This window comes from Motacilla alba, chromosome 11 (assembly GCF_015832195.1).
Source record: "Motacilla alba alba isolate MOTALB_02 chromosome 11, Motacilla_alba_V1.0_pri, whole genome shotgun sequence".
Lineage (NCBI taxonomy): Eukaryota > Metazoa > Chordata > Aves > Passeriformes > Motacillidae > Motacilla > Motacilla alba.
In genome coordinates, this window is record NC_052026.1 from 11,998,904 (window position 1) to 12,025,211 (window position 26,308).

Genomic DNA, 26,308 nt, shown 5'->3' on the forward strand with positions numbered 1-26,308 from the left:
ACTGAGTTTAAGAATATTTCTGTAGTCATTGTTTTGTTCTCATTTTTGGTATCCCAGACTGGTGGTCTGGGAGAGCCTCACAAGGTGGGAAGTGCTAGGAAAGTTTGTCATCCAAGATCTGAGAAAAAAAAAATTATTAAATATCTGGATTCTCATCTTTCATTTTTGCCCCCATCTCATCCTTACCTTTACAGGCCTCAATGAGGCTGGCTCTCCACAGTCATTTTCACCTGTCATCCAATACTCCCAGCCGGATGCCAGTTTTTGCTGCCTGTTTATTTATGCCCAAACCTGTCTTTCACACTATCCCTTAAATCTAGAAAACCCTGCTCAAATTAATTAGCATTCAACTTACCAACCTCAAGACATGTTTATACTCTGATGTTTACAGTAAACTGCCAGTTACAGTGGAGAGGAAGGTTGCATGCAGGGAATTTTGATACCATAAACACTGTTTCCTTCCAGCTTCAGGAAGTCTACTAAGTATGCAAATAACTGGACTTGTTTCTCTTTATGGTTTATTATTTCTTCCACTAAATTAGCTGCTGCAGCTATTGAAATATGGCTGAAATAAATCTCAATGGATTGTTTGAAGATAACGGGACAGAAACCTGACTATTGCTTTGTCTCTTCTGTTTGATACTCTCCTTGTATTAATTAATTTCCACGTGCCAGAAGCAAAGCTGTCTAATCAACATTAATACTCAGGTAGCACTGTGCTTAATTCACCTTTAAAAAAATTTGTAGACACAAACTGATTTTAGCTGTATTCAGAAGCAAAGAAGTTTTTTTCCTTAAAACTGTTAGTAGGATATTGTAAAATTTACATTTATCTGCCTTACTTTGGCAATGGACTTGAAGGACTAAAGCTTGCTCTTTTACTTCAATCCTCACTCCATATCCCAAGGGGAAAACTCAGTCATCTGTAAAAAAGGAAAGGAAATGTAATAGACTGAACTCCATCAGATCAAATCAGCTTCACCACAATAAACCGATCTGATTCTATACTATATTATGCAAGAAAGAAAATGAATCCCTGAAGTTTATAAGCAGAAATTCAGTATATCCCTGATTTGTAATGTATTTTCTGTGCATAGACACACACACACACAGAGGAAAAGGGCTGTTCCTAGCAGCAGTGAATCTTTGACATTCCTGCTCTACTCAGCAAGTGCTAAGAGACAGTGTACAAATAACAAACTTCATTATTGCAGCAGTGGCTCTCACAGCGTTAAAGGACGATTCACAGGCAACCACAAAATAAATTCATTATGTGTTTAGAAAGACTATTCAATTTGTGCATGAAGTCATGCATTTATGAAGACGAGTCGAGAAAATAGACATACAAAATACTGAACAGAATAATCAGACTTCTCATGGTGTGGCCTCTGTTGTCAAATGCCGCTTGAGGCTGTTCTCATTTACAAGTTCAGGTCATGACAGAAGGAAAATTCATGGGATCGTTTTGCAAGACACAGGGTTAGCAGGACTTGTGTTAAGGCCTCATTGCTATAGTACCTCAAACCCATTTTTCTTCCAATATTTGATACTGGGAGTTTCCTTCCTTATGCACCAATGTGACAAAAGTGCTGTAAAACATCTCAAAGAAGGGACTTGAATGACTGAAAGATGTGGCTAAGGAAACAAGGGAAAAGGGAAACAAGAGGATGCATGTAAGAGAAAAAAAATTTCAAATTCAATATGAATGTTAATGTAATATGGATGTTACAATTGTCAGGAGAGAGATACAAAGAGAAAAAGATCAGTACACCAAAAACATCTGAGAAAGACAATCTAATGTGGAAAGAACTGCCATGAAATCAGAGAGTCTTGACTGTTTTTCCAAATTACCTCCTGTGTTTCCAAAAAATTGTACAGAGTTTACTTAATCTACTACGTTTTCTGTCCATAAAATCAGAAAGAATGCTTATCTGATAGGCAATTTGGGTACAGAAAAACCTGTAAGTAATCTTCTGGCCTATCAAGTTTCATGCACTAAAATGAGATCTCCTCAACTGCTTCCAAACTCACATTCTCTGCAGCCAGCCCTCCATACCTCTGCTGGGCAGTGCCACAGCTCCCCTTTCCTTCCTTCCTCCCAGTCACAGCCCCAGGCTCCCTCCAGCCTCTGCTCCCAGCACTTTTCCCACACATCTGTTCCAAGGCACCTGTGTGACCTGTGGGCAGGAGGACACTGCTTGTTTGGGGGGGTACAGAACTGGAGAGAGTAAAGTCCTTGGGTGATAGAACCATCTTCTGAAACAAGTATTTGGCTACATCCATAACACCAGGAAAAGTCAAATCTCTGATTCAGCCTATTTGACAGGGGTTAAACAAATGAGTGAACAAGTTTGATGTGATAAAAAGTGTTGTCTCTTACTTTTCCTGAGGCTTTTTTCCTATTTGCTAGTGAAGTCTTGCTCCTTTGCAACCACCTGTGGTTGGTTTTGTTTTGTTTTGTTGTCTGGGGAAAAAACCCTGAAATAGGAAAAAGATATGTAATTGGAAAAATACCCCAAATAAAACACTGTACAGAAGGCAAGCAATTGTAAAGAGAACTACGTTGTCCTATAGCAACCAGCATTCACAGAAGAAAATTCAAGCAGACGTAGCCAAAGCAACTACAGAAGAATGCAAACATGATTCTGTAGCTAGAATACCAATAATGAGAACAAAAGATATACTGTTAATACAAATGATGGAATGAGAAGAATTGTAAACAAAGTCATTCACTGAAAGAAAGCATCAAATTAAACTTTCAGTGAATAAGTTAATTTTTTTTTTGTTTTGTTTTTAAAAGGCCCCACACCTGGAAATGTAAATAAAAGGAATATTGAGAGAGAGATGCCACACAGAAAAGATTAACAATGGAAAAATAGTCATTGAAAGCCATAGAATATTTTCCAGCTTGCTGTGGAAGTTCGATTTAGAGTAAGGAAGATGAAGGCAGGGTATTTATACCACATTAAATTAAACCTTTAGTTTAAGAAAATAAATTGTGAAAATATTCTCCTTATTTTTAAGTATAGTTGATAGACAAATAAGAGCTTCCCCTAAATTGCTTCAGGAACTACTTACTTCTCTCTACAGTTAAATAGGGAGTCCAGAGAGTGACAAGAGGCTGAGCCAAATCAACAGTTCTTGGAGGGAGGGCACTGAGTCCTGTCCCCACCTTTCCAGCTCCTATTTCTTTTCTCCCACATGTTTCTTGTGTTGCCTCTGAAGTTTATCTGATTCATTTCAAGGTCAGGCAATAAAATTCACTAACTTGGCAAAAAATGTACACTTTGGAAGGTGGGCAAAGGTAACTTCTGTTGTTTTATCAGGTTGAACAACCTGCAGCCAGATGAGCTCCAGAGGTGGCTGGAGATCAGCAGGGGGATCACATAGCCAAGAGCAGTGTGGGTTACAGGAGAAGGGCAGAGGGAAGAGGGAAGTGCTTTCTGGCAACAATCAGCTTTTAGCTGACGTCAGCCAGTTTTGTAAATTAAGCACCTTAGTTAAATACATGAAGTTATGTGGAGAGAACTGTGCCCCTGCCATCCCTTATGTACACAGAGGAAGAGCCTTGGACTTGTATCTTCACATCCTTATGGTTCTTATTCATGTTAACCAAATCATCTCCCCAGAAGTTTACTAAAGCTGAATTAAGAATATTTTCCACTGCCAACCTCCCATGGGCTATTCCGCTCCATAGTACTTCTTTTTTATTATAGTACTGAAAGCATGACACAAGAGGAAGCTAGTATTTGATTTACACATTTCTCGGTTTTATTGAAAATCTCATTATGCTTTTTGGGTTTTATTTTTAGACTCAAAACCTTATATTATGCAAATAGATGCCAATCTGCATTTTCAAATTTTCATTTCTCAGTGGGGTTCTCTGTTTTCTTGTTTATAGAGCTTTTGGTTATATATTTAAAAATTCCCTGATTCTTTAATATAGCTTATATATACTTCAATTTAGGCAAGTTTTGTGTGGTATTTACTAATTTTGTATGGTATTCAGATTAAATTTAGCCAGTTTACAACTTTTTTTTTTCTATTTCTAATATCCAGGCTGCTTGCCCCTATTAAACAAAGTTTAAGCAAAAGTTGAAACAAGGATTCTACTGCCTGCAGGAACAGATGTACAAACAAGCTGCTACAGGGCATGCCAGGGTGTGAACACAGCACATCACATGCTCTGCAGAAGCTCTGCAACCTGTTCCTTCTCTGGTTTGTTATGACCTCTTTCTGCACAAATCTGCACTTTATGATGCCTTGTTAGCCAACAGGAATTTGTGTCTAATACACATTTATTCAGGCTACGTGACCATGCTGGCCCTTTGTTCTAAATAGACAACATTTTCTTCTGGGAGTTCCAACTTTCCAATGTTTTCAGACAGCAGATGGATCTCATATTTCAACCACACACGCACATGGCAATAGCCTACATGTATAAAGAAACTTGTAGACCTCAGAAATCTCCTCATGAAGAGTAAATACACTTTAGGAAACCTTTCCAAAAGAAAAAAATCCTTGAAACCAGCTCTCTTTTGGGGCCAATTTTTATACTTTGGTTCCTTTGAAAATCTAAGCATTCAGCACATACTTAATTTCAAGCTTGGGAGTGGTCATATTAAGTCAATGAGGGGAAATAATGCATGCAACAGTTTTGCAGGAACAAACTCCTTGCACCATTAGTGATTTTCACTGCCTTTCTAAAAAAATTATTTGATTGACTTTGGTAAATCAATCTATTTATACTGTGAAAATATGACACCCTCTGTACACCAATCTCTCCCTGTGTCTCCCAGAGTCTGTCCCTGTGTCTCCCAGAGTCTGTCCCTGTACACAGGTGTGTGCACACACACACAAACTGTTCCTGTGTGCAGACTGGCTACCCATGCTGCTTGAGCAAAAGGTAAAATGATGATTTGTTAGCTCATCAAACCTTTTCTGAACAGGTATCATTTTTCTCTGTGTTCTGGTGGATATGTAAATATTGCAGGTTCTAAAAGAAACAAACGCCAGAGGCACTGAGGTGGGTGTGTTACACAAAACTAAAGCTCAGAGAAAAGCTGGGTGGCACCTGCAGCAGCTGCCCAGCCCAACTGGCTGAGCTGAGTGACCTGGTGAGAAATGGAGAGCTGAGGGCACAATAACACACCAGCACTGCCAGGGGATTGTGCTTTCTAAATACAGTGATGCATCCTGGGCTGCCTGAGTTGGAGACATGTTTAAATTCCTGAAGAAAGCTGTCCTGAAACTGAGGCAGTACCTGAGAGAAATATGTTGTAGACTGAGAAAGAAATCCATTTTGAATTAATGTATAAATGTAGCCTTCACCTTGGCTTCTTTGAAGTATAATTTGCCCAAAATTAAACTAATCCACGAAAATTCTGTCCTATTCTACCATGCTCATTGCATCTATGTGGAAAATACACAATAATTTTGAAATGTAATTTTAGAAGTCTGATGTTAAAATCACAAATAATGACACAGCATACCAGAAAATACATCAGGGGTCTTAAATATATTAATAATTCTAAAAAGACATTTTCATGCTTCTAAGATATCTTACAGTAGCTTCTGGGCTCATTTCTAAACGAAGGGATAACTTGTGATGAACACAAACCAACTATTTGTGTAGGATCTTCCATATAAATGAAGATTAACCTGAGATTTCAGTTTGACGTCTGAGACATGATGAAATCAAATACCTAAAATGCAGGGGTTCACTCTGGAAACTGTTATTTTTCAGTTCCTGCAAAATTATTTTTCCAGATTAAAATTGCTGTTTCAGATTGCTTTGTGCCTACATATTTCTTGTTTGCTTTTTTTTTTTTTTCTTAAAACATTTTTAGAAGCTTTTGCAACCAAAATATAGAAATTTTACTTTAATTAAGTTATGGGGAACTTTTTCTAGAAAGGCAATTATTTATAGCTTTAATATATGCTTCAGTCATTCCAACTGTGCCCTGAGGAAATGTTAATTTTTAAACTTTAATGTATTATTTTAATGTAACTTTCTCTGTTACTATTTCTGCCTTATTCTCAATTCAGGAAGCTACTTGGAAAACCCTACTAAGATAAATTCCATACTGGTTTAAGAAGTCTACCTTCCTTAAGAGCTCTGTTGAGGTACCTACCTAAGAAGTGTAAATTCCTATAGAATTTTTATCAATTGGATTTAAAAAAAAATCTAAGCATTTTGATAATAAAATTTTGAAGTGTTTTGCTCACTTGTGCAGTGTGATGATAATTTTGTTAGACTTATATTTAACTATGGTAATATATTATTACACTTATCTCACTCTTACAATGACATTAATTGTGTAGCCTCGGGTACCTGCCTTCACCTTCTGTTTTCCTGACTGTAAACTAGGAACAATAACAGCACAGCCAGGAGTCACACACAGCCTCTCTGAGCTGCACAGGGGGCTTTGCTGGCAGTCAGGTCACCAAGGCATCCCCTCTAACCCATTTTCCCCTCTGGCTTTCCTTTTGAGGCATAATGAAACTTCTACAGGAATGTTTTATATTAAATACAAAACTGCACTCCTTACCCAATATCAACAACCATCTGAAGTTGCTATGAATGTGAATTCTACTCAGAAAAAAACACAAACAAAACTCTTCTTTTGAGATGCAGCTCTTGTTGGGGCATTAAAAGAGTGCCCTCCTGACCCTTGCTCATGTCCTGAGGCAGTAGATTGGGTTACTTCGTATCATTGCCTTGGCTTGGATAACTGCTCATAAAGTTACAGAGTTTTAAAATTCCTGCAACACTACTTATTTCCACGAACACCTGCAGCTCTGGTTTCCATAGGCCAGTTCTAAATTCAGTAAAGAAATATTTCTTGTCTTTTACTGCCTTTCTTACTAAGGTTCCCCCTAATTTCTTGTGGACTGAATGGAGTCCTACCAATTTTGTTAACCACTGCAAAAAAGCAATTTTTTCATTTTCTGAACTTCCTTTTGTACTGATTAAAATCCTTCTCCCTTATATAATAAAAATAATATTAAAAAAATTAATGCTGTATTACTTATTTGCTGTCATGTAATCATTAATTACACACCCAGAGCTAGAGTTTAAACAACAGATTTCAAAGATAATTAACTGTTTCAAATTTGTACATGATGTTATAGAAAATGAGATAAATCTTTCATTTTTTTCTAGCATTGGATATTTTAGTTATTACCGTTTCTTTAATACTGCTCTTTGAAGAATTGAACACACTATAATATTAAACAAAATATAGGAAGTTGCTAGCTCAAGAGGCTTATCTTTATCTTCTGATCAGAGAAATGAGATTGGTTTTCCTGCGGGTCTTTTTTGCATGTCTGTTTACTTTACAGCAAAGAACTGATCTAAGGCAGATTTCTACATCACAGCTACAGCTTTTACCAGTCATCAGAGATACATCATCCTTCTCCTTAAACAGGAATGATGGTGAGCTACTTTGTGGAAAGGGGAACCAGTAGAAAGAAAAGGAAGTGGTTTTGCCTCAAGCAGCCAAGGTGAAATGTATGTTTACACTTACTCTGAAAGCAGGAAACTTCACTTCCCAAGCTTAGCAATGCCACACTGCGTGCTTATTTTTGCCTACACACGTGAGAAACGAGAAGGGATTTCCCTGGCACACAGACAGCAATGACAAGGTGGGATTTGGAGGGTGTCTGATCGCTGCTGTCTCCCTGTGCTACCCTGCCACGCTGAGGAGAGCTGGCAGTGAGCTCGCCTGCCGTGGCACTGCTGCGGGGCTGGCCCGGCTGCGGCCACCAGAGCCACCAGAGCCACCAGCCTCCCAAAGCAGGGTCCCCAGCTCCTTCAGAAACGCTGTTTCCAGGCTGCCACACACATTGAGGAACCCAGCAACTCTAAGAGCAGCTGAAGCACAGAAAGGGGTGTTATTCCCCTGTTGTAAGGCGGAATGTGAGTGTGAGGAAAGCGTAGGACAGACCACACTGCCATATGCCAGCCTAGAGCAGAGGCCGGCTCACCTCCCACAGCTCCCTCACCCACCAGGAAAAAATACAGCAAAATATTCCCTGGGTTCTTAAACAGCCTCATTGCTTTTGGTACACTCGCACTCATGGATAACACCAGTAATTTAAAAGATTAAATTACACCACTACCCCTCTGTGAAATTATCATTGTGCCTACAACCCTCTACTTGAGTTAAATTATATAGCAACAAGGAAACAAGTGCTCTATAACCAATGCAATATGAATTTGGTCCTTGGGAAATGCATAGCTATGTTTTCAAACACAAGCCAAGAATTTTTCTTTTCTTGCTCTTATGCTCAGGATGCTAAATATTTAACTTTATTCAACCAATGGTATTATGAAATGAAATGAAAGATCCTATCACATGGCAAACCCAACAGTTACACTGGGCTATTTAATTGTCTGGTTAACTCAAGTCAAAGTTCAGTGACCCACAGCAGGTGAAATTCTCAGTGCAGAGTGTGATAACATCTTTGTGATCAGAACAGTGTATGCTTTCCTAGCTCTTGTGCTCAGAGAATTTCTATATATTTCCAGTGGTTAAAAGATGTAATTTTCTGTATCTTGGAGGAGCAAAGTATCTTTCTGTGTATCAAACACAGAAAAACTGTCATGAGAATTGAAGAATCAAAGGAAAAAAAAGGGTGAGATGTAGGAAAAATATTCTGACATTTTTATATTGTAATTCTTCATTTGTAATATTAAAGGAATGTGAGTATAAGTGAAAAATAACAACCTTGAAATGTTAAAGTGTAAAAACAACATCATTTTTTCTAGGAAGCTCCCCCACTTTTTACAAAGTTGCCTAACTTAAGCCATTACATAAAATGGCAATTGTGGCTTATGGGCATTATTCCTTGAATAATTTACATTTTCCTGTTCTTGTTCTTTGTGTTTCCATTGCTGCTGGAAATGTATCAGGCCTCTGGGTGCACTAATTACTCTTAATGACCCTCCACTTCACAGACCCTGCCTCTAGGCCTGGGAATCCACATAAATTCAGGCCTGGAACTTCACCCCCTACTTGACCTGCCTTGTTGGAGTGCCTGTTTGAGTTCTGCCCTGGCCATGCCTGTGCTTGGCCAGGTACCTTGTGGATACAGGCCCTGACTGACTTCCTGATGTGACCCTGACTCACCACTGTGGTCCTGCTTGGTCATCCCTGGCTGGTTCTGATTTTCATTTCACTTTAGCTGTCAAAGAACAAAATAAGGTGTGTAATGTAAAATAGTTGGGTTTCAGTGTAGCATACAATGCAAATCTTGGGGTAGAATGGATATTTAGGGAAATGGCTATTGGGTAGAAACCTTTAATTCATGATGTCTTCTTCCTAGAAGTGCTATGAGAAATTCTTCAGCAAAATCAGTTTCTTCTGATCATTTTAAAAGTAGGATTAATCAATTAGAGTAATGCTATTCAATGTGACAAATGTAAGAGGATTAATCCAAGCCTTGTTCAAAGACACCAAAAGCACTACATACAGAAACGAAACATTGCAATAGAGAAAAAGGGTATTTGAAACCAAATCCATTGATTCTGTTTTCTGCTTTACTCCCAACAATTCTCTTATTTTCTTAAAGGCAAAGCTTTCACAATTTTCTTATCATGGATATCTTTAAGACTGCAAGAATTGTTCCTAACTTTAACCACAAGGAAGTCAAGTCTTTCTGAAACTTTTTGAGAGCATCTCAAAACTACCAAAAGCCTAGAAATCAATAATATCACCTGGCAGGAGATGTGAGCTACTCAAATTCAAGTCAAGGTCCAGCTCAACATGCTTACTGATGGCTTTGCAGGGGCGGCAGGGAGGAGTTGTTTCCAGCACAGACTTTTCACAGACTGGCATGAGGCAACTACATTCTGTCAGACACTCTCAGATTGCCTAATTTGTGCAATATTTGAAACAATGAGGGCTTAGGCTCCTGAAGAGCAAGAAAGAGATTAACTAGATCACTCTGAAATGAATGTTTAATATATTATTGTGGATTTTTGTGAACATTTCTGTCTCAATGATCTCAATGACCTGAACCTTAAATACAGTTCACAACTGAAACAATGAACAAAGTATTTCACTGCTTGTTCCAGTGACTTCCAGAGTGTTAAACTTAAGGCTAACTTTTTAAAATGGAAAAGCCACATGGTGGCAGGAGAGAACAAGGCATGTAAAAAACCTGTGCTGCTAAATGCTTCCCTCAGATTTAACTACATATTGTTCCCTTCTACAGCACAGCTGAAGCTCTGTGGCTGTATTTTTAAATCTAACAGGCACTAACATAACTCATTAGTTGCAATGTTTAAAAAAGTGTCCATGACTTCTAAGTTTCTGATACTACTCACCAAGTTCACCAGGAATTATACAGTAAATATTAATATTGCAGTGACTTTTGAAATTATGTAGTAGTGTTAAGGTATTGAATCTGCAACCTGTTTTCAGAGTGTTTACAGTGTAATATATTCCCATAGCATCAGAGATGAAATGACTAGAAGTGATCTTCACACAGCTATTTTCCTGTTGTGGCTCTTATGGTGACACTACCAATGACAGGTCATAAATACTGCTTCAAATTCACAATTCGATGAAAATGAAATATTTAGCCATTAATTTTTTTGTGTAATGTGCTACATACCATGAACAGGTCTGCTATGCAAAAATGAGAAGTGTGATTTTTCAGTTTAAAATCCAGTAAGAGCAGGCTAAACTTCTAATCCTCCAATTTACAACCATCTGGACATACCCTTCACTTTAATCACAATACACTGTTTGTAGGTTGTGAACTCAGTGCAGTTCACACTGTTTCCCAGTTAATAGCCCGTGGAAATAGTGATGCACTTACCTGCACACACTGTGGGTACCTACACACGTGCAGCCAAAACTGAAGACTGACCAACTCTTAGTTTTGCAATCAAGATATAGTTCTGATAGCTGACTTCTAGTAGATGAATAATAAGTGGATTTTGCTGTTTAGCAGATGTGTTTTTGGAATTCCTAATTTAAGAGCTGTGACTCTTTAACCTGTATTTGAAGACTCCATGGCATCTTTTTCAATAATGCCATAATTTAAATCACTGACTTGACACATTCCATAAAAATAATTTTCTTCTAATCTGAACATTTCTTCAACTTTAGCCAATTTTAAAATGTTGAATCCTACTAAGAACCATCCACATGATTTTTAGCATATTTGATTTAACAGGAAAGAAGACACAAAGAAATTCAATAGTATACGACTCTCTTATCTCCATACCTAACAGAGCAAGAACTTTCTTAGGATTGTAAACAGTGTTGTAAAGTTTCTGAAGTCCTGGTGTTCCTCATCATAGCCCTGGTCACACCCAGCCCTTAATGCTAACAGGAGCAGCATAGGCCACTCACCCTCTCGGAGGACAGGATTATGTCTCTCTAAACTCTGGTTTATTGGATTTTTTTCTTAAACCTATTGACCACCAGTGTGGCTCATACTGAGAAGTTTTCTAATAAGGAGCTGTTTCAGTGATTAACTGATCTGACAAGAAAGCATTCAGAAAAATCTGAAATTGTCTTGCAACTGAATACTTATCACTTCCCTGTCTGCTCTCTTTCTATACTCAGCTTTCATAGGTGAACTTCTCAGTTTCATTTAAGTCCATATTATTCTCAATAATCTTGACTAACTTATTTCTCATGTTTTTCCCCTCAAAAAAGCCAACAGTTTTTTCTTTCTCTTCCTTTTTCCCAATATATGCAGAAAAGAGAATTATGCAAGAGGTGTACACTAACCTGTAGAGAAAACCTTCACCACTGTTAATATTTGCTACTTCTGCATCTTCTAAAATTCTTATTCTTTATCAGACTGTTGCCTGAATGTGAAAGAATTTGGATTCTTATGTTGTTTCTGTGCCATCTGTTAGCTTCCAGGTTCTTTTATTCCTTTCACCCAGGCACTGCAGGCAAATCTTTCATTCAGTCCTGTTAATTGTAACCCTAAGAGTTCCATAACTGCAGTCTTAACTGTCTTTAAAACATGTCTTTTATTCTACTTCTTCCTAGAAAATGTTCTGGAGGTTTAATTTTTTTTTCTCAAATGTAATGCAGTTGCCCTGTTTCTTCTTGCAAATAAGGATCTCTGATTTCATTTGTGCTACTCCTTAAATTGTGAGTTGCCTGTAAATATTCACAAAGTTCCATTGTTTTAATCCAGGCATCTGTTATAACTCTTTTACCATGATGCTAACAGAAACATTTTGATGTAAACAGGCAGCGAATAGTGTAAGGCTGATGCTTTTTCTTTATGATGTTCTTTTCTATCCTTCTTGTATATTGGATGTATGAACTAAAAATTCCTCAGGCTTTCCTTCAATCCATTTAATACAACACAAATTCACTGTAAGCAGCATGATCCTACTAGAGTAAATGTAGAAAAAATCCTGATGTAAACCCATGGAATGTTCACAGCAAGTTTCAGGCTGGGAAATGCTGAAATGTTAAGAGATAATTGTTAGAAGATGATTAATTTTTACAAATGTGAGAAATTCAAACTATCTGGTCACCTCCTAGTACTCAGTGTTCTAAGCAGGGTTGCACTGACTCCACCCGATGTTCCCGGGGCTCCAGTGTAGTCTGAGGTGATTTTGCTCAGGTGACTGAAGCAGCTCTCTCTTAGCTCAGCCTTCCATGTCCTGGAAATAGCTCGACACTGAAACCACACAGCAGACTTCATAAACAAGGGTAGAAGGGTTAGGAAGAAAGAAAAAAAAAAAAAAAAAGAGAAACTCAAATGACATGAAGCCTCTATTTTCCCAGGAAAATCTGAGTGTGTCTCGAGTTACTAGTAGGTCACTATTTTGATCTAGCTTGAGCAACAGACAGAGGTGAGAGCATGTTAGCTCTGATGAAGTGCAAAATCTGGCTGCATTGTTAGGCCTGATGTGTACCTGCTCAAGGAAGCAGCAGACAACCAAGTCATCTGCTTGTACTTTTATGTGGACTCTTATGGCCCCAGTTACATGACTGTTGTGCTGACAAAAATATTAAATCAGTGAGGATTTTAACTGTGCATACCAACTGCAAGAATTAACTCTATTTACATAAAAATGAAATTAAAGTTGCTGGTTTAGTATGTTCTAGTACTTCTCAAACAGCCTTCAAAAGAAACACAGTTCTTAGAGATGACTGTCCATGGAACCAAGGCCATTAATGAGAAATTAAGAGGGACAGCTCCTTAATGGACATCCTGATGTACAAGGACTTCAGTACTGTGAGTAAAAAGCAGTGGAGAAAATGTGAAAAATTAATACTGAGGCAAAAAATTCAGGCACGGACTGATAGAAATGAAAATGCTGGTCAGGCAGCTTGTACTAAAGTTTGTCTGGCTGTTTTCTCACCCTGTGAGTTGAGAAATGCTTGACTCTTTGTGGCCTAGAAGTTCAGTTGCAGTGCTCATGTGCTCATCAGATAGCAACTCTCCTGGTCTGTTCTGTGTTGTTGTTGAATAGTGACTGATTCCTATCTCAAGAACACATTGGGAAATACAGCTTCACTTTTTTTAGGAGTAGATAACTGAAACTGCAGCTTTTTTTGTGAGATAATGTCGCATTGCTATACTGAATGTCCTTTAGCAATTAAAAGCCATTACATGCTTGAAAAAGACTGGTAGGTGAAGGATGGGGTCAAGTCTAAAGGGTTTCATCTGTTGCTTACTTTTTGTTGCAAACAAGATCTTGCTAAAGTTTTCTTTAATTTCAGTGAAGGAGTCCTGTTGAAGGAAAACCCTCTGTGCTGTGGACTTCTCTCCTATTCAGGAGAAAAAATACTTTTTGATAAGGAGCAGGAATAAAAAATACATATGCAAAGTGTAGAGAAATATTCTTCCATTAGCAGCTAAGGATTTTACTTCCCCATGTTTATTTCAGTTTATAAGCTAAATATATACAACTCAATTATCCTTCACTTCAAAATTCAAAATTATTCAATATTTCAAAAATTAATGTCTGGTTAGCATTTGTAATTTCTTTGTAAAGATAAATAATGTAGCTATTTAGCAGCTGTCCAGAACAAGGAATATGAAATTACAATATTCTTCATAATCAGTAGTTATCTTGATTTTATAACAAATGATTGACTTAAAAATTTACAAAGCAAGTGTAAAAAATGCTAGGCACAATTGAAATAAATAAAACTTCAAAAGCAACCGCTTGATGCCTTGCAATTTTTCACAGTGAGTTTACCCACATTCACAAAACTAAAGCCCTTGAAAACACTAATTTCATTGGTTTCCTATGGCAATGTCCACTATTCTATAAGAGAAGAAAAATACAACTCTTTTATTTGCAAGGTGAAGTTCTTCTGACATGAGACATTTGTACTACTACCATAATTTTCTTACACATAAAATTAATAGGAAGGATGTCTCCTTCCTCCTCACCTGAGCCTGATCCAATTCTTCCACAAGTTAATAGACATTTTGGAAGCTTAACTTCTGTGAATCAAAATTTTTGAGGATACTCAAAGTACATGTATTTAATACATCAAACTGCCACAGAAGTATGCAATGTGTTTGCCATCAGATATAGCATGCAGTCTGCAGTGATGTTTGCCATACAACACAGTTCTCATACTCCATGTTTGACTTGTTCAAACCTACTACCCCAAGATAATGCAGTAAATGAGCTTGACTGTGTAAACAACCCTTGCTACTTTCAAACTTAAATATATTCATGAATAAAAAATAGCTTTGGATTTTCCATCAACCCAGAAGAGTTTTGTGTCATTAGTACACTTAAAACCATTCTTAGCCATATAAAAATTTAACTTCTTAAAACTTTAGATTTTATAAGGATTTTTGAACATGTAGCAATTTTTTTTCTGAAAAAAAAACCCCTTAGTTTCATTAGTTTCAAGCTTTCAAAGTCTCTCTTTTCCACACACAGCTCTTTTCTGTTCTCTGCACACAGACTTTCTAGAAATCAGAAATAATTGTAATGGAAAGTAACAATGCTGTAATCCTCACATTTTTAGCTTTTAGCCACCTTGCTGAGGTTCTCAGCAACAGTGAAATAGTGCTCATTTCATGATGTGAATATTAATTCATGAACTGAACAAGGTTGTTAGTGCCAATTCTTCTAAAACACACAAGAAAAAAAACCAAAAAGCTTTTATTTCTCTACAGCTTTCCCTGGACTGGTCAGTAAATGAAACTGAGAGAATGAGGAGAAAGGACTGCTGAAGAAATGACACAGATTATTCACTGAGTTCCTTGTTAGAGATTTTCGGTGCCTGCCAAAGGATCTTCATGTTTGGCTACAGCCAGACTTCTTTTCTTGTCTTCCTCTGTCACAGTCTGACTGATCTGTTCAAACAGTTTTGACATCTTGGCAAACCTCAGGTGGTTCTGAAACCTTCGTGCAGCAAAAGCATAAAGCAGAGGGTTAATACAGCTACTGATGAATACAAGTGCTCCAGAGATGTACACTCCTTTGTCTACAATTTCTTCCAGTGCCAAAGACATCTCCTCATTAGAGAGCTCTATTTCAATTGAAATGATGTCCAGGATGTTAAAGATGTGGTGAGGGAACCAGCACAGAATGAAAGCCACCACGACGCTGGCAATGAGACGTTCTGATCGCTGCTTGGATTGGTAAGTCATTCTGCTTATTCTTCTTGCAACACACACATAACAAGTGCAAATAATTAAGAAAGGGATTACAAAACCTGCAAGGGTCTCCAGCAGAAGATAGGACACCTTCTGTCTATTAGAAGAGTAGTTGCGACATGTGCATAGAAGTCGACCGTTCGTTTCTTCTGTCTCTTGAAATGGAATGACAGAAATGCCAAAGGCAACAGACAGGAACCAAATGAGGAAAACAATCAAAGAAAATTTTTCTTTTCTTCTGTATGTTTGAATTGTGAAAGGGTAAAACACAGCCAGCAGCCGCTCCAAGCTGAGTGCTGTAATCAGAAATATACTGGCATACATGCTGCAGTAAATAATGAAAACCAGCATTTTGCAGAAGATGACTCCAAAAACCCATGAGTCAGCAAAAGAGTAGATCCAGATTGGTAAAGTGATCAGTACAAGGACATCAGCAATGGCCAGGTTCAAGATCAGCAGGACTGAAAGAGATACTTTCTTCATTTTTGTACAAGCAGTCCAGATGACGATGCAGTTCCCAGGGGTGCCAATTACAAATGACAAGCCCAGTATTATGCAGACTACTGACCTCACAACATTCCATGTTGAGTTGCCACTGCTTTCCTCAGCTTGATTCATTCTGGAAATTCTTCCGTTCTTGGTTGCTCTGTGCTCTGCTTTTATTCTTCAGGTGTTGGTGAACTATTTGAAAGTTCTCCTCTAACAGATGTTCTGAAGGCTAATGCAGACTGTGAGCTCACATCCTCATGCTCACTCTTACAGACATCTGACCACATATGCCAGTTCCTGTTGTTTAGGAGGATGGGTATTTTTGCATACAAAGCAAAAGTAAAAATACAATGCAGGACCTGATTTGCTGTTAGTTATACATTCATTGTGCATCAGCAAATTTTATAGCATGTTGGTGGTCTTTCTAAAGTGTCTCTATTTAAAGAAATGTGCTACTGTTCTGATGTTGCTGATCTAATCAATTGCTGTGAGGAGAAAGAAACCCTTTTCATTCTCTTCTACTCTTGCTCTTATGAACAACTCGGCACTTTATTTTATAAAACAAAAAACAGAGAGGAGTGGCTGGTAAACTACAGATGTGCATTATATGTTTGACATGAATTTTAAAGCACAAAAAAATTATGCTTACTACCTTCATGTCATCTTTTTAATTCAGCAGAAAACAGTCAACAGTCAACAGCAGAAATACTCTGACATAAAGGAAATCAACTGTTTGTACTGTACTGGTACAACCAAGTGGGTAGGAGTTGTATTTCTAATTCTCTGGGAAATTGCAGTTCTTTACCTAACAATAACCATCAGAGTATTCTGTCTGGATGTAGAATTTTAGGAAATGCTCCATGTCAGAGAGAAAAGATATGACTACATAAGTGTCCTGCTGTGCCAGCAATGGGCTATGACTTTTATGATTTTTCCTAGGAAACTTGGTAGTCAGTGCAGCACTCAAATCCTACATGAATCAAAAGTTCTTCAGAGCCTGGCCAAAGAAGATGAAACTATTTTGTTATCCTGATTTCAAAACATCTTTTGAAGTTCATTTCTGAAATGTTAAAGGAGGAACTAGAACAGCAGAGCCCACAGAAATATTCAAGAAGTGGAACTGGAAGGGTATTTACCATTAAAAAAAAGTTCACAGAAACAAAGGAGTTATTTATAGCTTTCTTAAATAATGTGATACAGATTATTTCCCTAATTTTACAAACCTGGCAAATGTAGTGCATAGTATTAAGTCAAAAAGTATTTTTCACCATGGAAAAAGATTGTAACATCAGCACCCCCAAAGCAGCTTAGCTGGTTTTGCTCTTGTAAGAGTATAATGAGATCAAAAGCAAATCCAGAATAACCCCACTGAAGTTAAGTATTATATCTTCAAAATACTATTTGTGTAATGCAGATTTTAATTGGGATTTAATATGATACATGATTCCAATTCCTTTCATTTTTAACTGCATTTAATGAATATCAGATCGGGGAAAAAATAAAACAAGTTGTTTGTATTCTGAAGGGAATTTCTGAAAAACACTTGTGAAAATTAACTAATGGGAGGAAGTGCTGGGCAGTATCTCTTCTTCCAATGAAATCACCTTTACACACATTATTTCTCCAGAAGTATCTTCATAGACTATTTTTAGTTTATTACCAGTGGCATATCAAGATTGAACTAAGTTGCAGATTTTTATTGGAAAAAGACAATCAAGGAGAGATGTCCAGTACCTCTTGTCACCCAGTGCTGCAGGGACTGGCAGGTTCTTTAAGTAAAGTCAATCTAGATTATGATTGTTGTGTCATACACTGATTATCAAGACTTTGACCTGAATTGCAGAGGGCTCAGGTGACTAAAAGCCTACACAACCAAAGCCTCTAGATAGCAAAGAAAGCTGCACTGATTACTAGAAACTCTGCTTAACTGAAAGCTGGGATAATTGCTAAAAATCCTGTGTAGCAGTAAGATACACGAACTGCTAGAAATTGTAGATAACAATAAGGTATGCTGATAAGTAAATTTTTATGTCATAAAAAGTGCTCTAAGTGTAGCTACAATCTTGTGGCCAGTCCTTAATCTACCAAGGATCCCTAAAAGGACTTGTATATTCTGCACCATTGTGTGACACCTCCGTAGGATTTTTTTGGTACAACTTTATTTTTGGTGGAAAAGAGCAGTTGTCTGAACAACCATTGGTGTAAGTATAGTTCTAATCCAGTGGTGTATGGATGTGGTTGAACTTCTGAAGCATCCAGCCTTATATTTTCCAGAAACATGTTTCTCCACTTGAGTTGAAGTTTGCTTACCAAATGGCCTCTGCCTCTGGCTGTGTCTTTCATTTAAGCAAGAAAATAAATCAGTGTCTCAATTGCAGCCACAGTCTGGAATTTCTGTTTCAGAAAAATCCCAGAGAAGTGTTGAACTGCTAAGATTTCCTTGAGTGAGATTCTGAAGCTAGGGCTATTAGACTAAATATCTCAGACATTAGAGTTAACATTAGCTCAGGAGCATGTTTCTGAACAGCTCTATGTGACTCCTGGATCACTTAGAAAACTTCAGACTGTAAGCTGTCCTTAATACTCTCTAAAAGTGTCTGATTGTTATTTATCAAATTTAAATTAGTAGAACACTAACTTTACAGGGAATTTAGCAAATATTTCCATTAACAGGGGGAGCAATATAATGTAGTCAATAACTGCTATAAACAACAGTGGCTGAACAATTCAGTATCTTACTCACTCTAGTGGCCAAATGTGGGTGGGCTTTAATGTATGAATGCATTTGGACTTCGAATCACAGAAGCTCTGGTCTACTTCATCACAGCAGTGAAATTAGGCTGCATCTGTATGTTTAAAAAACACAGTTTAAGTTTTTTGTGTACATGCATATTATATGTAGTGAAGTAAGTCAGTCATCAATCCAGGAAACTTTCTGTCAATCTGTTACTTTTAGATTGGCAAATAACTTCTGAAAACTTTCCAAGCTCAAAAAGTCTGTGCTACTGCTATGAAAGAATTTGCTTTGCCTTAAATATCAGGTGTGTGTTTCTCTCATCCTTCAAATTATTTATTTCACTCTGAATGAATGCATGAGCTTCCCTCTGGTGGATGTTCTGTAGATTACACTACCACTGAGCATTTTCAAACAGCTGTGTTTGCATCCCTAAATGTAAATTGTAATTGATATTTCTACCTCTTGCATATTTATTCTGAGAAACAGAGTTTCACTTCGAAATGCTAAGAGTCTTTGAGCTAAGATCCTCTGCTCAAAGGGTATCCATCCTTCCATGCCCTAAGAGCCTCTCTTGTAAGGATTTACAGAGTAGCTAATACATGGCAAATGGCAAATCCACAATGTGGAACTTGTATTTAGAACTCTACCAAGAAGACTTTTAAAATCAGAAGGATCCCCTGGATGTTTGTCTAGTAAGTGATTGCAGAATAATGATTATCAAGTATCACATATCTACTGAGACGCTGCAAATTGATGTTATAACCTCATTTATTGTTAATGTGAAAGAGGAGAAGTATTTAGCCTGAACCACTCAGTTCTTCAGCCACTGCACTGAGGTGTATTTTGCAGGATTTGCACAAATGTCTTATAACAAACTCAGGTCCATGTGCTACTGAGGGCAGTGTGAAAGCGCCATCCTTTGCCTTGATCAGAGAACTATGGGCTACTTCACAGCTGATCTAATTTTGCTTTCTTGCTTACAGGAGAGGCTCCTGTATAAGTGGGATTTCAGGGGAATGTGCAGTAGCCAATAATCTCTCTCTGCTCTGCAATTACTGCAAAGGGAAGTGCAGTGTAGGAAAAGACACATACCAGACATTTCTATGGTCTTGCAGTGTTTGTGGCTGCAGCCCATGGGGCAGCAAGTACAAATAAGAACACTCCCAGGACTGCTTTATCAGAGAGTAAATAACTTAAGGAAAAACTTGGGATCAGTTCCAGAATGTAATAAAAGATGTGCACTTTGCACTATAAAGTTTGAAATATTCTGTGCAGTATGCATTGTTGTTAATCAGTATCCTAACATTATTAAAAATTTGTAGGAGAAAAGATTTCCTGCTTGTTAGGTTCAGTTTTTTGGCTGGCTAGAGATATGGCTGGCTAGAGAAAATATTTCCTGCTTGTTATGTTCAGAGAAAACTACTTTAGGGTTTGTGATAAGGAAGTGCTTCCAAGGTACTTGTGTGTGCATCAGACATGCTCACATATGGGCACCTTTCTTGCCATAACAGACTCATCACTGACAATCAGAACATGTTTCCATGGTGAAAACCACAGAGAAGTATTCTCCTTGTACAGACATACCAGGTACATACCAGACATTAGATTGGAGGTGTTAATGAAGATAGTGGATAACTGTGTTCATAATTCTGACTACAACCAGGAATATGAATAACAATTATGCAGAGATTATGGAAAAACTTATAGACACCTTTTCCTGACATTATGGGTGTATATAGTTTTAGTGTCCTGTTACAGTACAAGATTTTGAACAGTAAATGTATAGACTTGTTACAATTTAAGGCAAGACAGGCCCATTCTTAATCACCTACTACTAAGTAGCTACTTGTACACAAACTGTTGCTATCCAAAATCCTTAAGGATATAACCATATCTGGCACCATGGTCGCTACTGAGTAAATAAAATACACAGTTTATATGCTCTTCCTGTTGAGTAATATCTTACAGATGACAAATACTGCTTGGATGATTTGCTTCCAAACAGGATTTGATTTTTTTAAAATTGTTTAGCCAAACGTACTGGCATTTCTACCTTGTTTACTAGGATTGCATGTAAATATTATTTTGCTGTATGATCAATGTCTCTTTTTGTTATTCAGCAGTGATAACAGAAAGTGTTTAGCAGAACATGCCTTAGTGAAGGCCCCGTGATTAAAAACCCACAAGCAGATACCCCGCAGTGCCTGAGCAGCAGCACCAGCTGTTCTGCCCCCATGGAAGGGGCTGTCCCGTGCACTTCTGTGTTTGCAACACAGGGCGGCACTGGGAAACCGTCCCTTGGTTTTTGGCTGAGCCTGCAGGCCCGGAGGTGGTGCCTTCCTCTGCACTGGGTGCACGGCGTTCAAGGCCATGGCTCTCCACAGGACTGATTCTTCTGCATTAGAAGGTTAGGGGATTGTGACTAAAATTTTAATAAACTTATGGAGGAAAATCACAATGTCTTTTTTTTTGTCTGGTACATCCCATTATTTTCTAAATATTCATATTTCTAGGTCTCTCAGTTCTGTTTTGATACATGCCCATTTCCAGTGCTACATTCTGTTTTAACTGATCTGGTAAGGACAGCTCTCTCTGTGACAAAAAATAACATTACTTTTAATAAATAAATTTCATTTTGTATGCCTCTGAAAGAAGAAAGTTTGAAAAGTTTGGTAATTACATTAACATTTGGTCCTTCAGTGTAGCTTCTATTCGTGTGTTCTCTTTGAAAAGCAGATCAAATTGTGATCTCTTGGGTTGTGAAACAACCCTGTCCAGCAGATTTGAGCATCTTTGAAGACTTATTTAATTCCTTTATTACACATCACTTAACCCTGGTCCCAGTGTGACATGAAGGCTTGATTTTGTGGCCTTGTGTCAGGAGGCTGGTTAATTGTGCTGCAATTAGCAGACTGTACTGATTTTATGGGGAATACAAAGATCTTTCTTCTGCTCTGCAGCAGCCACCAGTGTGTGTTAGGAATGCCTGTGTGCTCAGTCACTCAGTAATTAGCATACCTGACATTCTGTTCCGCATAGCCAGAGAAACCAGCACCCTCTGCCATGCTGCCCTTCAGAATGGTCTTGTCCAAGCATTCTTAATCTGAAACAAAAAGTAGTCAGGATTCATTCTGAGATGCTACACAGAGCCATACTAACAGCTGTTTAGTAAACACACACATAATATACTGTACAGAAAAAGTGTAAGATATGCAAACTTCAGGCACAGGTAATGTTTGATCATTCTGTAATGTGAGCTGTTGTTTCTGTAGAATTTCTATTAAAATTAGAAATTACTGTGAAAAATGACAACTTCTCCATTAAATGAAACATTTTCCCTGGCAGAAATTGGTAGCCCCATTTTTTTTTAGTTAAAACATATATATATTGATGGAATTTAATAGAATAGCAAGCTAATAGACTGTAAAATCGTCTGATGTCATACTTTTCCTATATTTTACTCTTGAGCCTAATAAAATTATCTGGTTTTAGGCAGACTTATTTTTTATGTTCTAGTGTTGAGTCAGATCAAAAAGTACTTTTAGCCCAGTATCTTGTTTCTGGTAGCAGCCACAAGCAGGTGTTTAGAGAAGAATGTAAAAACAAGCAATGTGTGTCTATACTTGTCCTACACATCCTCTGGCATTCAGTCAATCACAGCTGAGGAGTTTCTTGGATCAGGGATGGTTTCTGTGTGTTTAATGAAGCTTTGTGGACATTTATTAAGTAGACTTCCTAAGCCTATCCTTGAACTCCAGTGAACTTGTACCACTGCAGCTTTGATCCATGCTGTGTGAAGAACCACCTCCTTTTGTTTCTTTGCTGTTCTCCTGTTGGCTCCAGCTGGCTTCCCACAGTTCATCTGTTGGAAAAACAGTGAACAGCACACCTGTGTTCATGCTTTCCACAGTCCTTGCTTTATTAAAGCCTACATCTCACAGCCATTGCTTAGCTGCAGACTGAAAAATTCTTACATATATGAATATACCTACACACCTTCCTATATCCTGTAAAGAAATCGCCCCTTGCTTTTCATCATCCCTGCATTCTTCTCCTTGTCTCTTCATTCAGGTTTTTTATGTTTCATTCAGACAGAGGAACAGACTAGTTCTGAAATTCAATAGTTCAATTAAACCACAGGGAGCTGATGAGGGAAAATGAAATAAATCAAGACACACAGAGGTCAAAGTTCCCTCATTTCCAGTCTGTTTGTCTCATCCTGCTGCAGTGTAACAGAGCTGGCTATACTGCACTCAAACGTGTTTTTATTTTTTCTAATTGGGGATTAGTTTAGTTTACATTCAAAGCACAAAAATAATAATTAGCTTTTGTCTTTCTCAATGCTAGTCTGTGCTCTAAGATTTAGAAGACTTTGTTCCAAAGGTCACTGTGTCATTCTTCCTTCATTTACTCCAGATGCTTCACAATCATAGAAATCATCATGTGATACAATCACCTTGTAATCCTTAAACCACAGGTCATCCCCTGACTGGTAGAGTTTGTATCTCTGCTGTGTGTTCTATTCTGTGCTTAAACCACTAGAAGTCAAGTATAATCTAAAATCACCATTATTTGATGCTGTATGAAAGGCAGCTTTAATTGCACCTGTTACCTTTTCCTAGGTATCTTTGTGTCTTGTTATGTCTGGCTGTGTGGGAAGCATTTAATCCTCCATGGTATTGAACGGTATCTCTTTAACACCTCCTCTTTTCTGACACAGCAAATGTGTGACTCCTCTCTCTCTCATGATTGCTGTTTTCCTGCCTTTTGAGTTTGTGACTGTTCACCAAGGCCTGTGGTATCTGACCATGGTGTCACTGAAGCTCTTGCTGCAGCCCTGCTGCCCTGGCTCCCCTCAGGGTTAAGTGTAGGTACCTCACATTGGCCTCGTGAAGTGTTTGCTCCGTGCAATACACCCGATACACAGGGCTGGTTTTTGGCACATTCTGGGATCTGTTAGAGAGTGAAAAACAGACAACATAGTATAGAAAACATGGCTAAGGCTCTTGGTAGACACTGCTGAGTATCCATTGATCAAATTACTAGGGATCCCCCTTGGCATGACAAATCACAGACCCAGTCACAAACTTTATCCATGTTCTGGTCCTCTGGTTTTGGTTTGAACAGTGTCAGGTTCAATTTATAATTTATAAATTATACATCTCTTATTTTATAAGAGATTTGCTAGGTTGTTGTCATCATGTAATACTTACTTCTATAAAAGTTTATACAGATATCAGGAAGACAACTGTAATGGATATAAAACCAGATTTTACCCACACATTTATAAAGAACTCATATTTTAAACACTATTAGTCTTTCTGTGTTATCTGAGAACAAGCATCTTCTGTAAACACAACAGAAAAACATCAGCACTGTATAGCAGATTCCCAAAATGAGGAAATATCCAATAAAACAGAGTAAGAGAGCAGCTTTGAGAGTATTGCTCTCTGCAGCTAATCAACGCATCTTTGCAGCACACAAACACAGCAGAAATGTTCTCACATGTTAGAATGAGGTCCAAGTAGAAGAGTTGAAATTGCTTCATAATGGCAAAACCTTTTACAGGAACACTCATGTATTTCTAGCTTTCAGCAGAAAATTTGTTTTCATGTCACATGATAGCAGTACCCATTTTTGACTGCTTCTTTGGCTTGTAATCTGAGCAGCTTCACATTCAGCTGCCAAGCACTGATAGCCAAATTAATTTCACCATAACATGAAGAAACTTATGAGTGTTAGTCTATTGTCAGTGTAGCATGGCAACAATATTTACAACATCTCAAGCTGCCTTTAGCGCACTAATTAAAAAAAATAATTTTCCAATAAAGCCATCTTCTCAAAGTACAATGCCCAGATAGCCTTTGGCAAGCTTCTTCTTCCTAATACGTCCACAAGTGTCTCTAAGATATCATTATGCAAGTTAAAACATGACAGGTCAGTTCACTGCTACCTGTTTAAAATGTCCTTTATTCAGTGTTATTACCAGGAATGTGTTAAAGGAAATGGTGGAATTTTATTAGAATTTTCACTTTATATTCACTTATTTGCCCAACAGATCAAAATAATTGTCCTGATCCAAATTTGATCGTAGCTATGGTTTGAACATGAGGATTAAAATAATGACCTTCAATAGTCCCTTCCAACCTAAATTTCCCTGGAACTGTATTTTTGCACTGACATGTTTGACAGAGCCTCCCACAATGCTACTCATGATGCTGCTGATTCAGCCATTTCCCCATGATTAACTGTTCCCAACCGCCTGTGTCCCTCAGCCTAGAAGGGAACTGTGTCCTTACAGGAATCATCAAGCAATACTTTTTAACTTAATCTGCCCAAAGGATGGGACAGAAAGTGCCTGTGCATTCGTAGCCTATCTATGCCTTACTTTAGCACATGGGACCAGCCAAACAGCAGATCAGGCATTTCTTTTTGCAGTCAGTGGCAGTTAAAACTCAGATCTCAACAACTAGTTTTGTTAATCTTGTTAATTTTGTTTGTTTTTAATGCTAATCAAGAAACTTTGTTACAATGTGGGTCTGTCCTATTCAGTTCTTAAGTGTAGTCAGTTTTCCTATTCATATCTAGTTTTTAATGTGGTAATCTGGATTTAAAGGATAGAAAATAAATGTTTTGTCTACAAAGACATTACATCTTCATATCTAAGATGACATTTGCTTTACAGATGCATCATTTAGTGGGATTGCATAAACATTTCAGAGCCAGAGACATAACTGAAGAAAAAAACCTATACACATCCTTTAAACTCAGGTGAACTCTCATTTTTAATGCACCAGTGAAAGAGGAACCCTCAGATTGTTTCTTATAGGCTGAAGGGAAGTCTCTCAACATATGTGATCAGGGTCAGATGGTTTTCCATCCCTCAGGGTTGGAAACTGTGGGACTGAAATGAGTGAGTGAAAATGCACTGAAATGAGTGAGTGAAACCTTATGGAGACTAGCCAAAGACCAACATCCCCTTCGATAAATTACTGGCAGCAGTTTCAGTTCTTCTGGACACACTTTTGTTTCCAGAGATGGACTCACTTTTGTCACTAATCTGTCGGATTCAATAGAAGCAGTGTTGTTTCTCTTCAGAAGCAGCTCTGAGCTAGCAGATTTCCCAAGGCCTGTATTTCCCTGTGACTTCCTTGACACTGTGTCCAGCTGGGATACCAAACAGGTGTGACACTGGATGAAACACTGAAATGCTTATTAAACAGTGGGTTCTTGCCTTTTCATTACATGTGGACTAGAATCCTGAAATGCTGCTGCTTGACTCGTGGCACTGTGCCCTCTCTAACCACACTCAGTTTTGTAAGACTTGTTAAACCTTACAGTAACAGCATACCGAATTCTGCTTTTTCTCCAAATCTCTTCCTCACAGAAAAAAGTACCTTGTCTGCAGATTAAACCACCTTGTCAGCTTTCTACCTCAGAGGGCCCAAGTTTCTCTGC

The 26,308-nt window shown here is 38.0% G+C and overlaps 1 protein-coding gene across 1 annotated transcript; it reads right to left on the bottom strand.

The window, feature by feature from the left end:
- Positions 1-13,858: 13,858 nt before the first annotated feature.
- Positions 13,859-16,374, bottom strand: LOC119705790 (leukotriene B4 receptor 1-like). Its single transcript, XM_038148565.1, has one exon. The coding sequence runs from the start codon at positions 16,240-16,242 to the stop codon at positions 15,232-15,234; it is 1,011 nt and encodes a 336-aa protein (XP_038004493.1). The 5' UTR covers positions 16,243-16,374; the 3' UTR covers positions 13,859-15,231.
- Positions 16,375-26,308: the final 9,934 nt, after the last annotated feature.

Coding starts and splice junctions, on each gene's coding strand:
- LOC119705790 (XM_038148565.1), bottom strand. CDS start 16,242: ATGAATCAAGCTGAGGAAAGCAGTGGCAACTCAACATGGAATGTTGTG.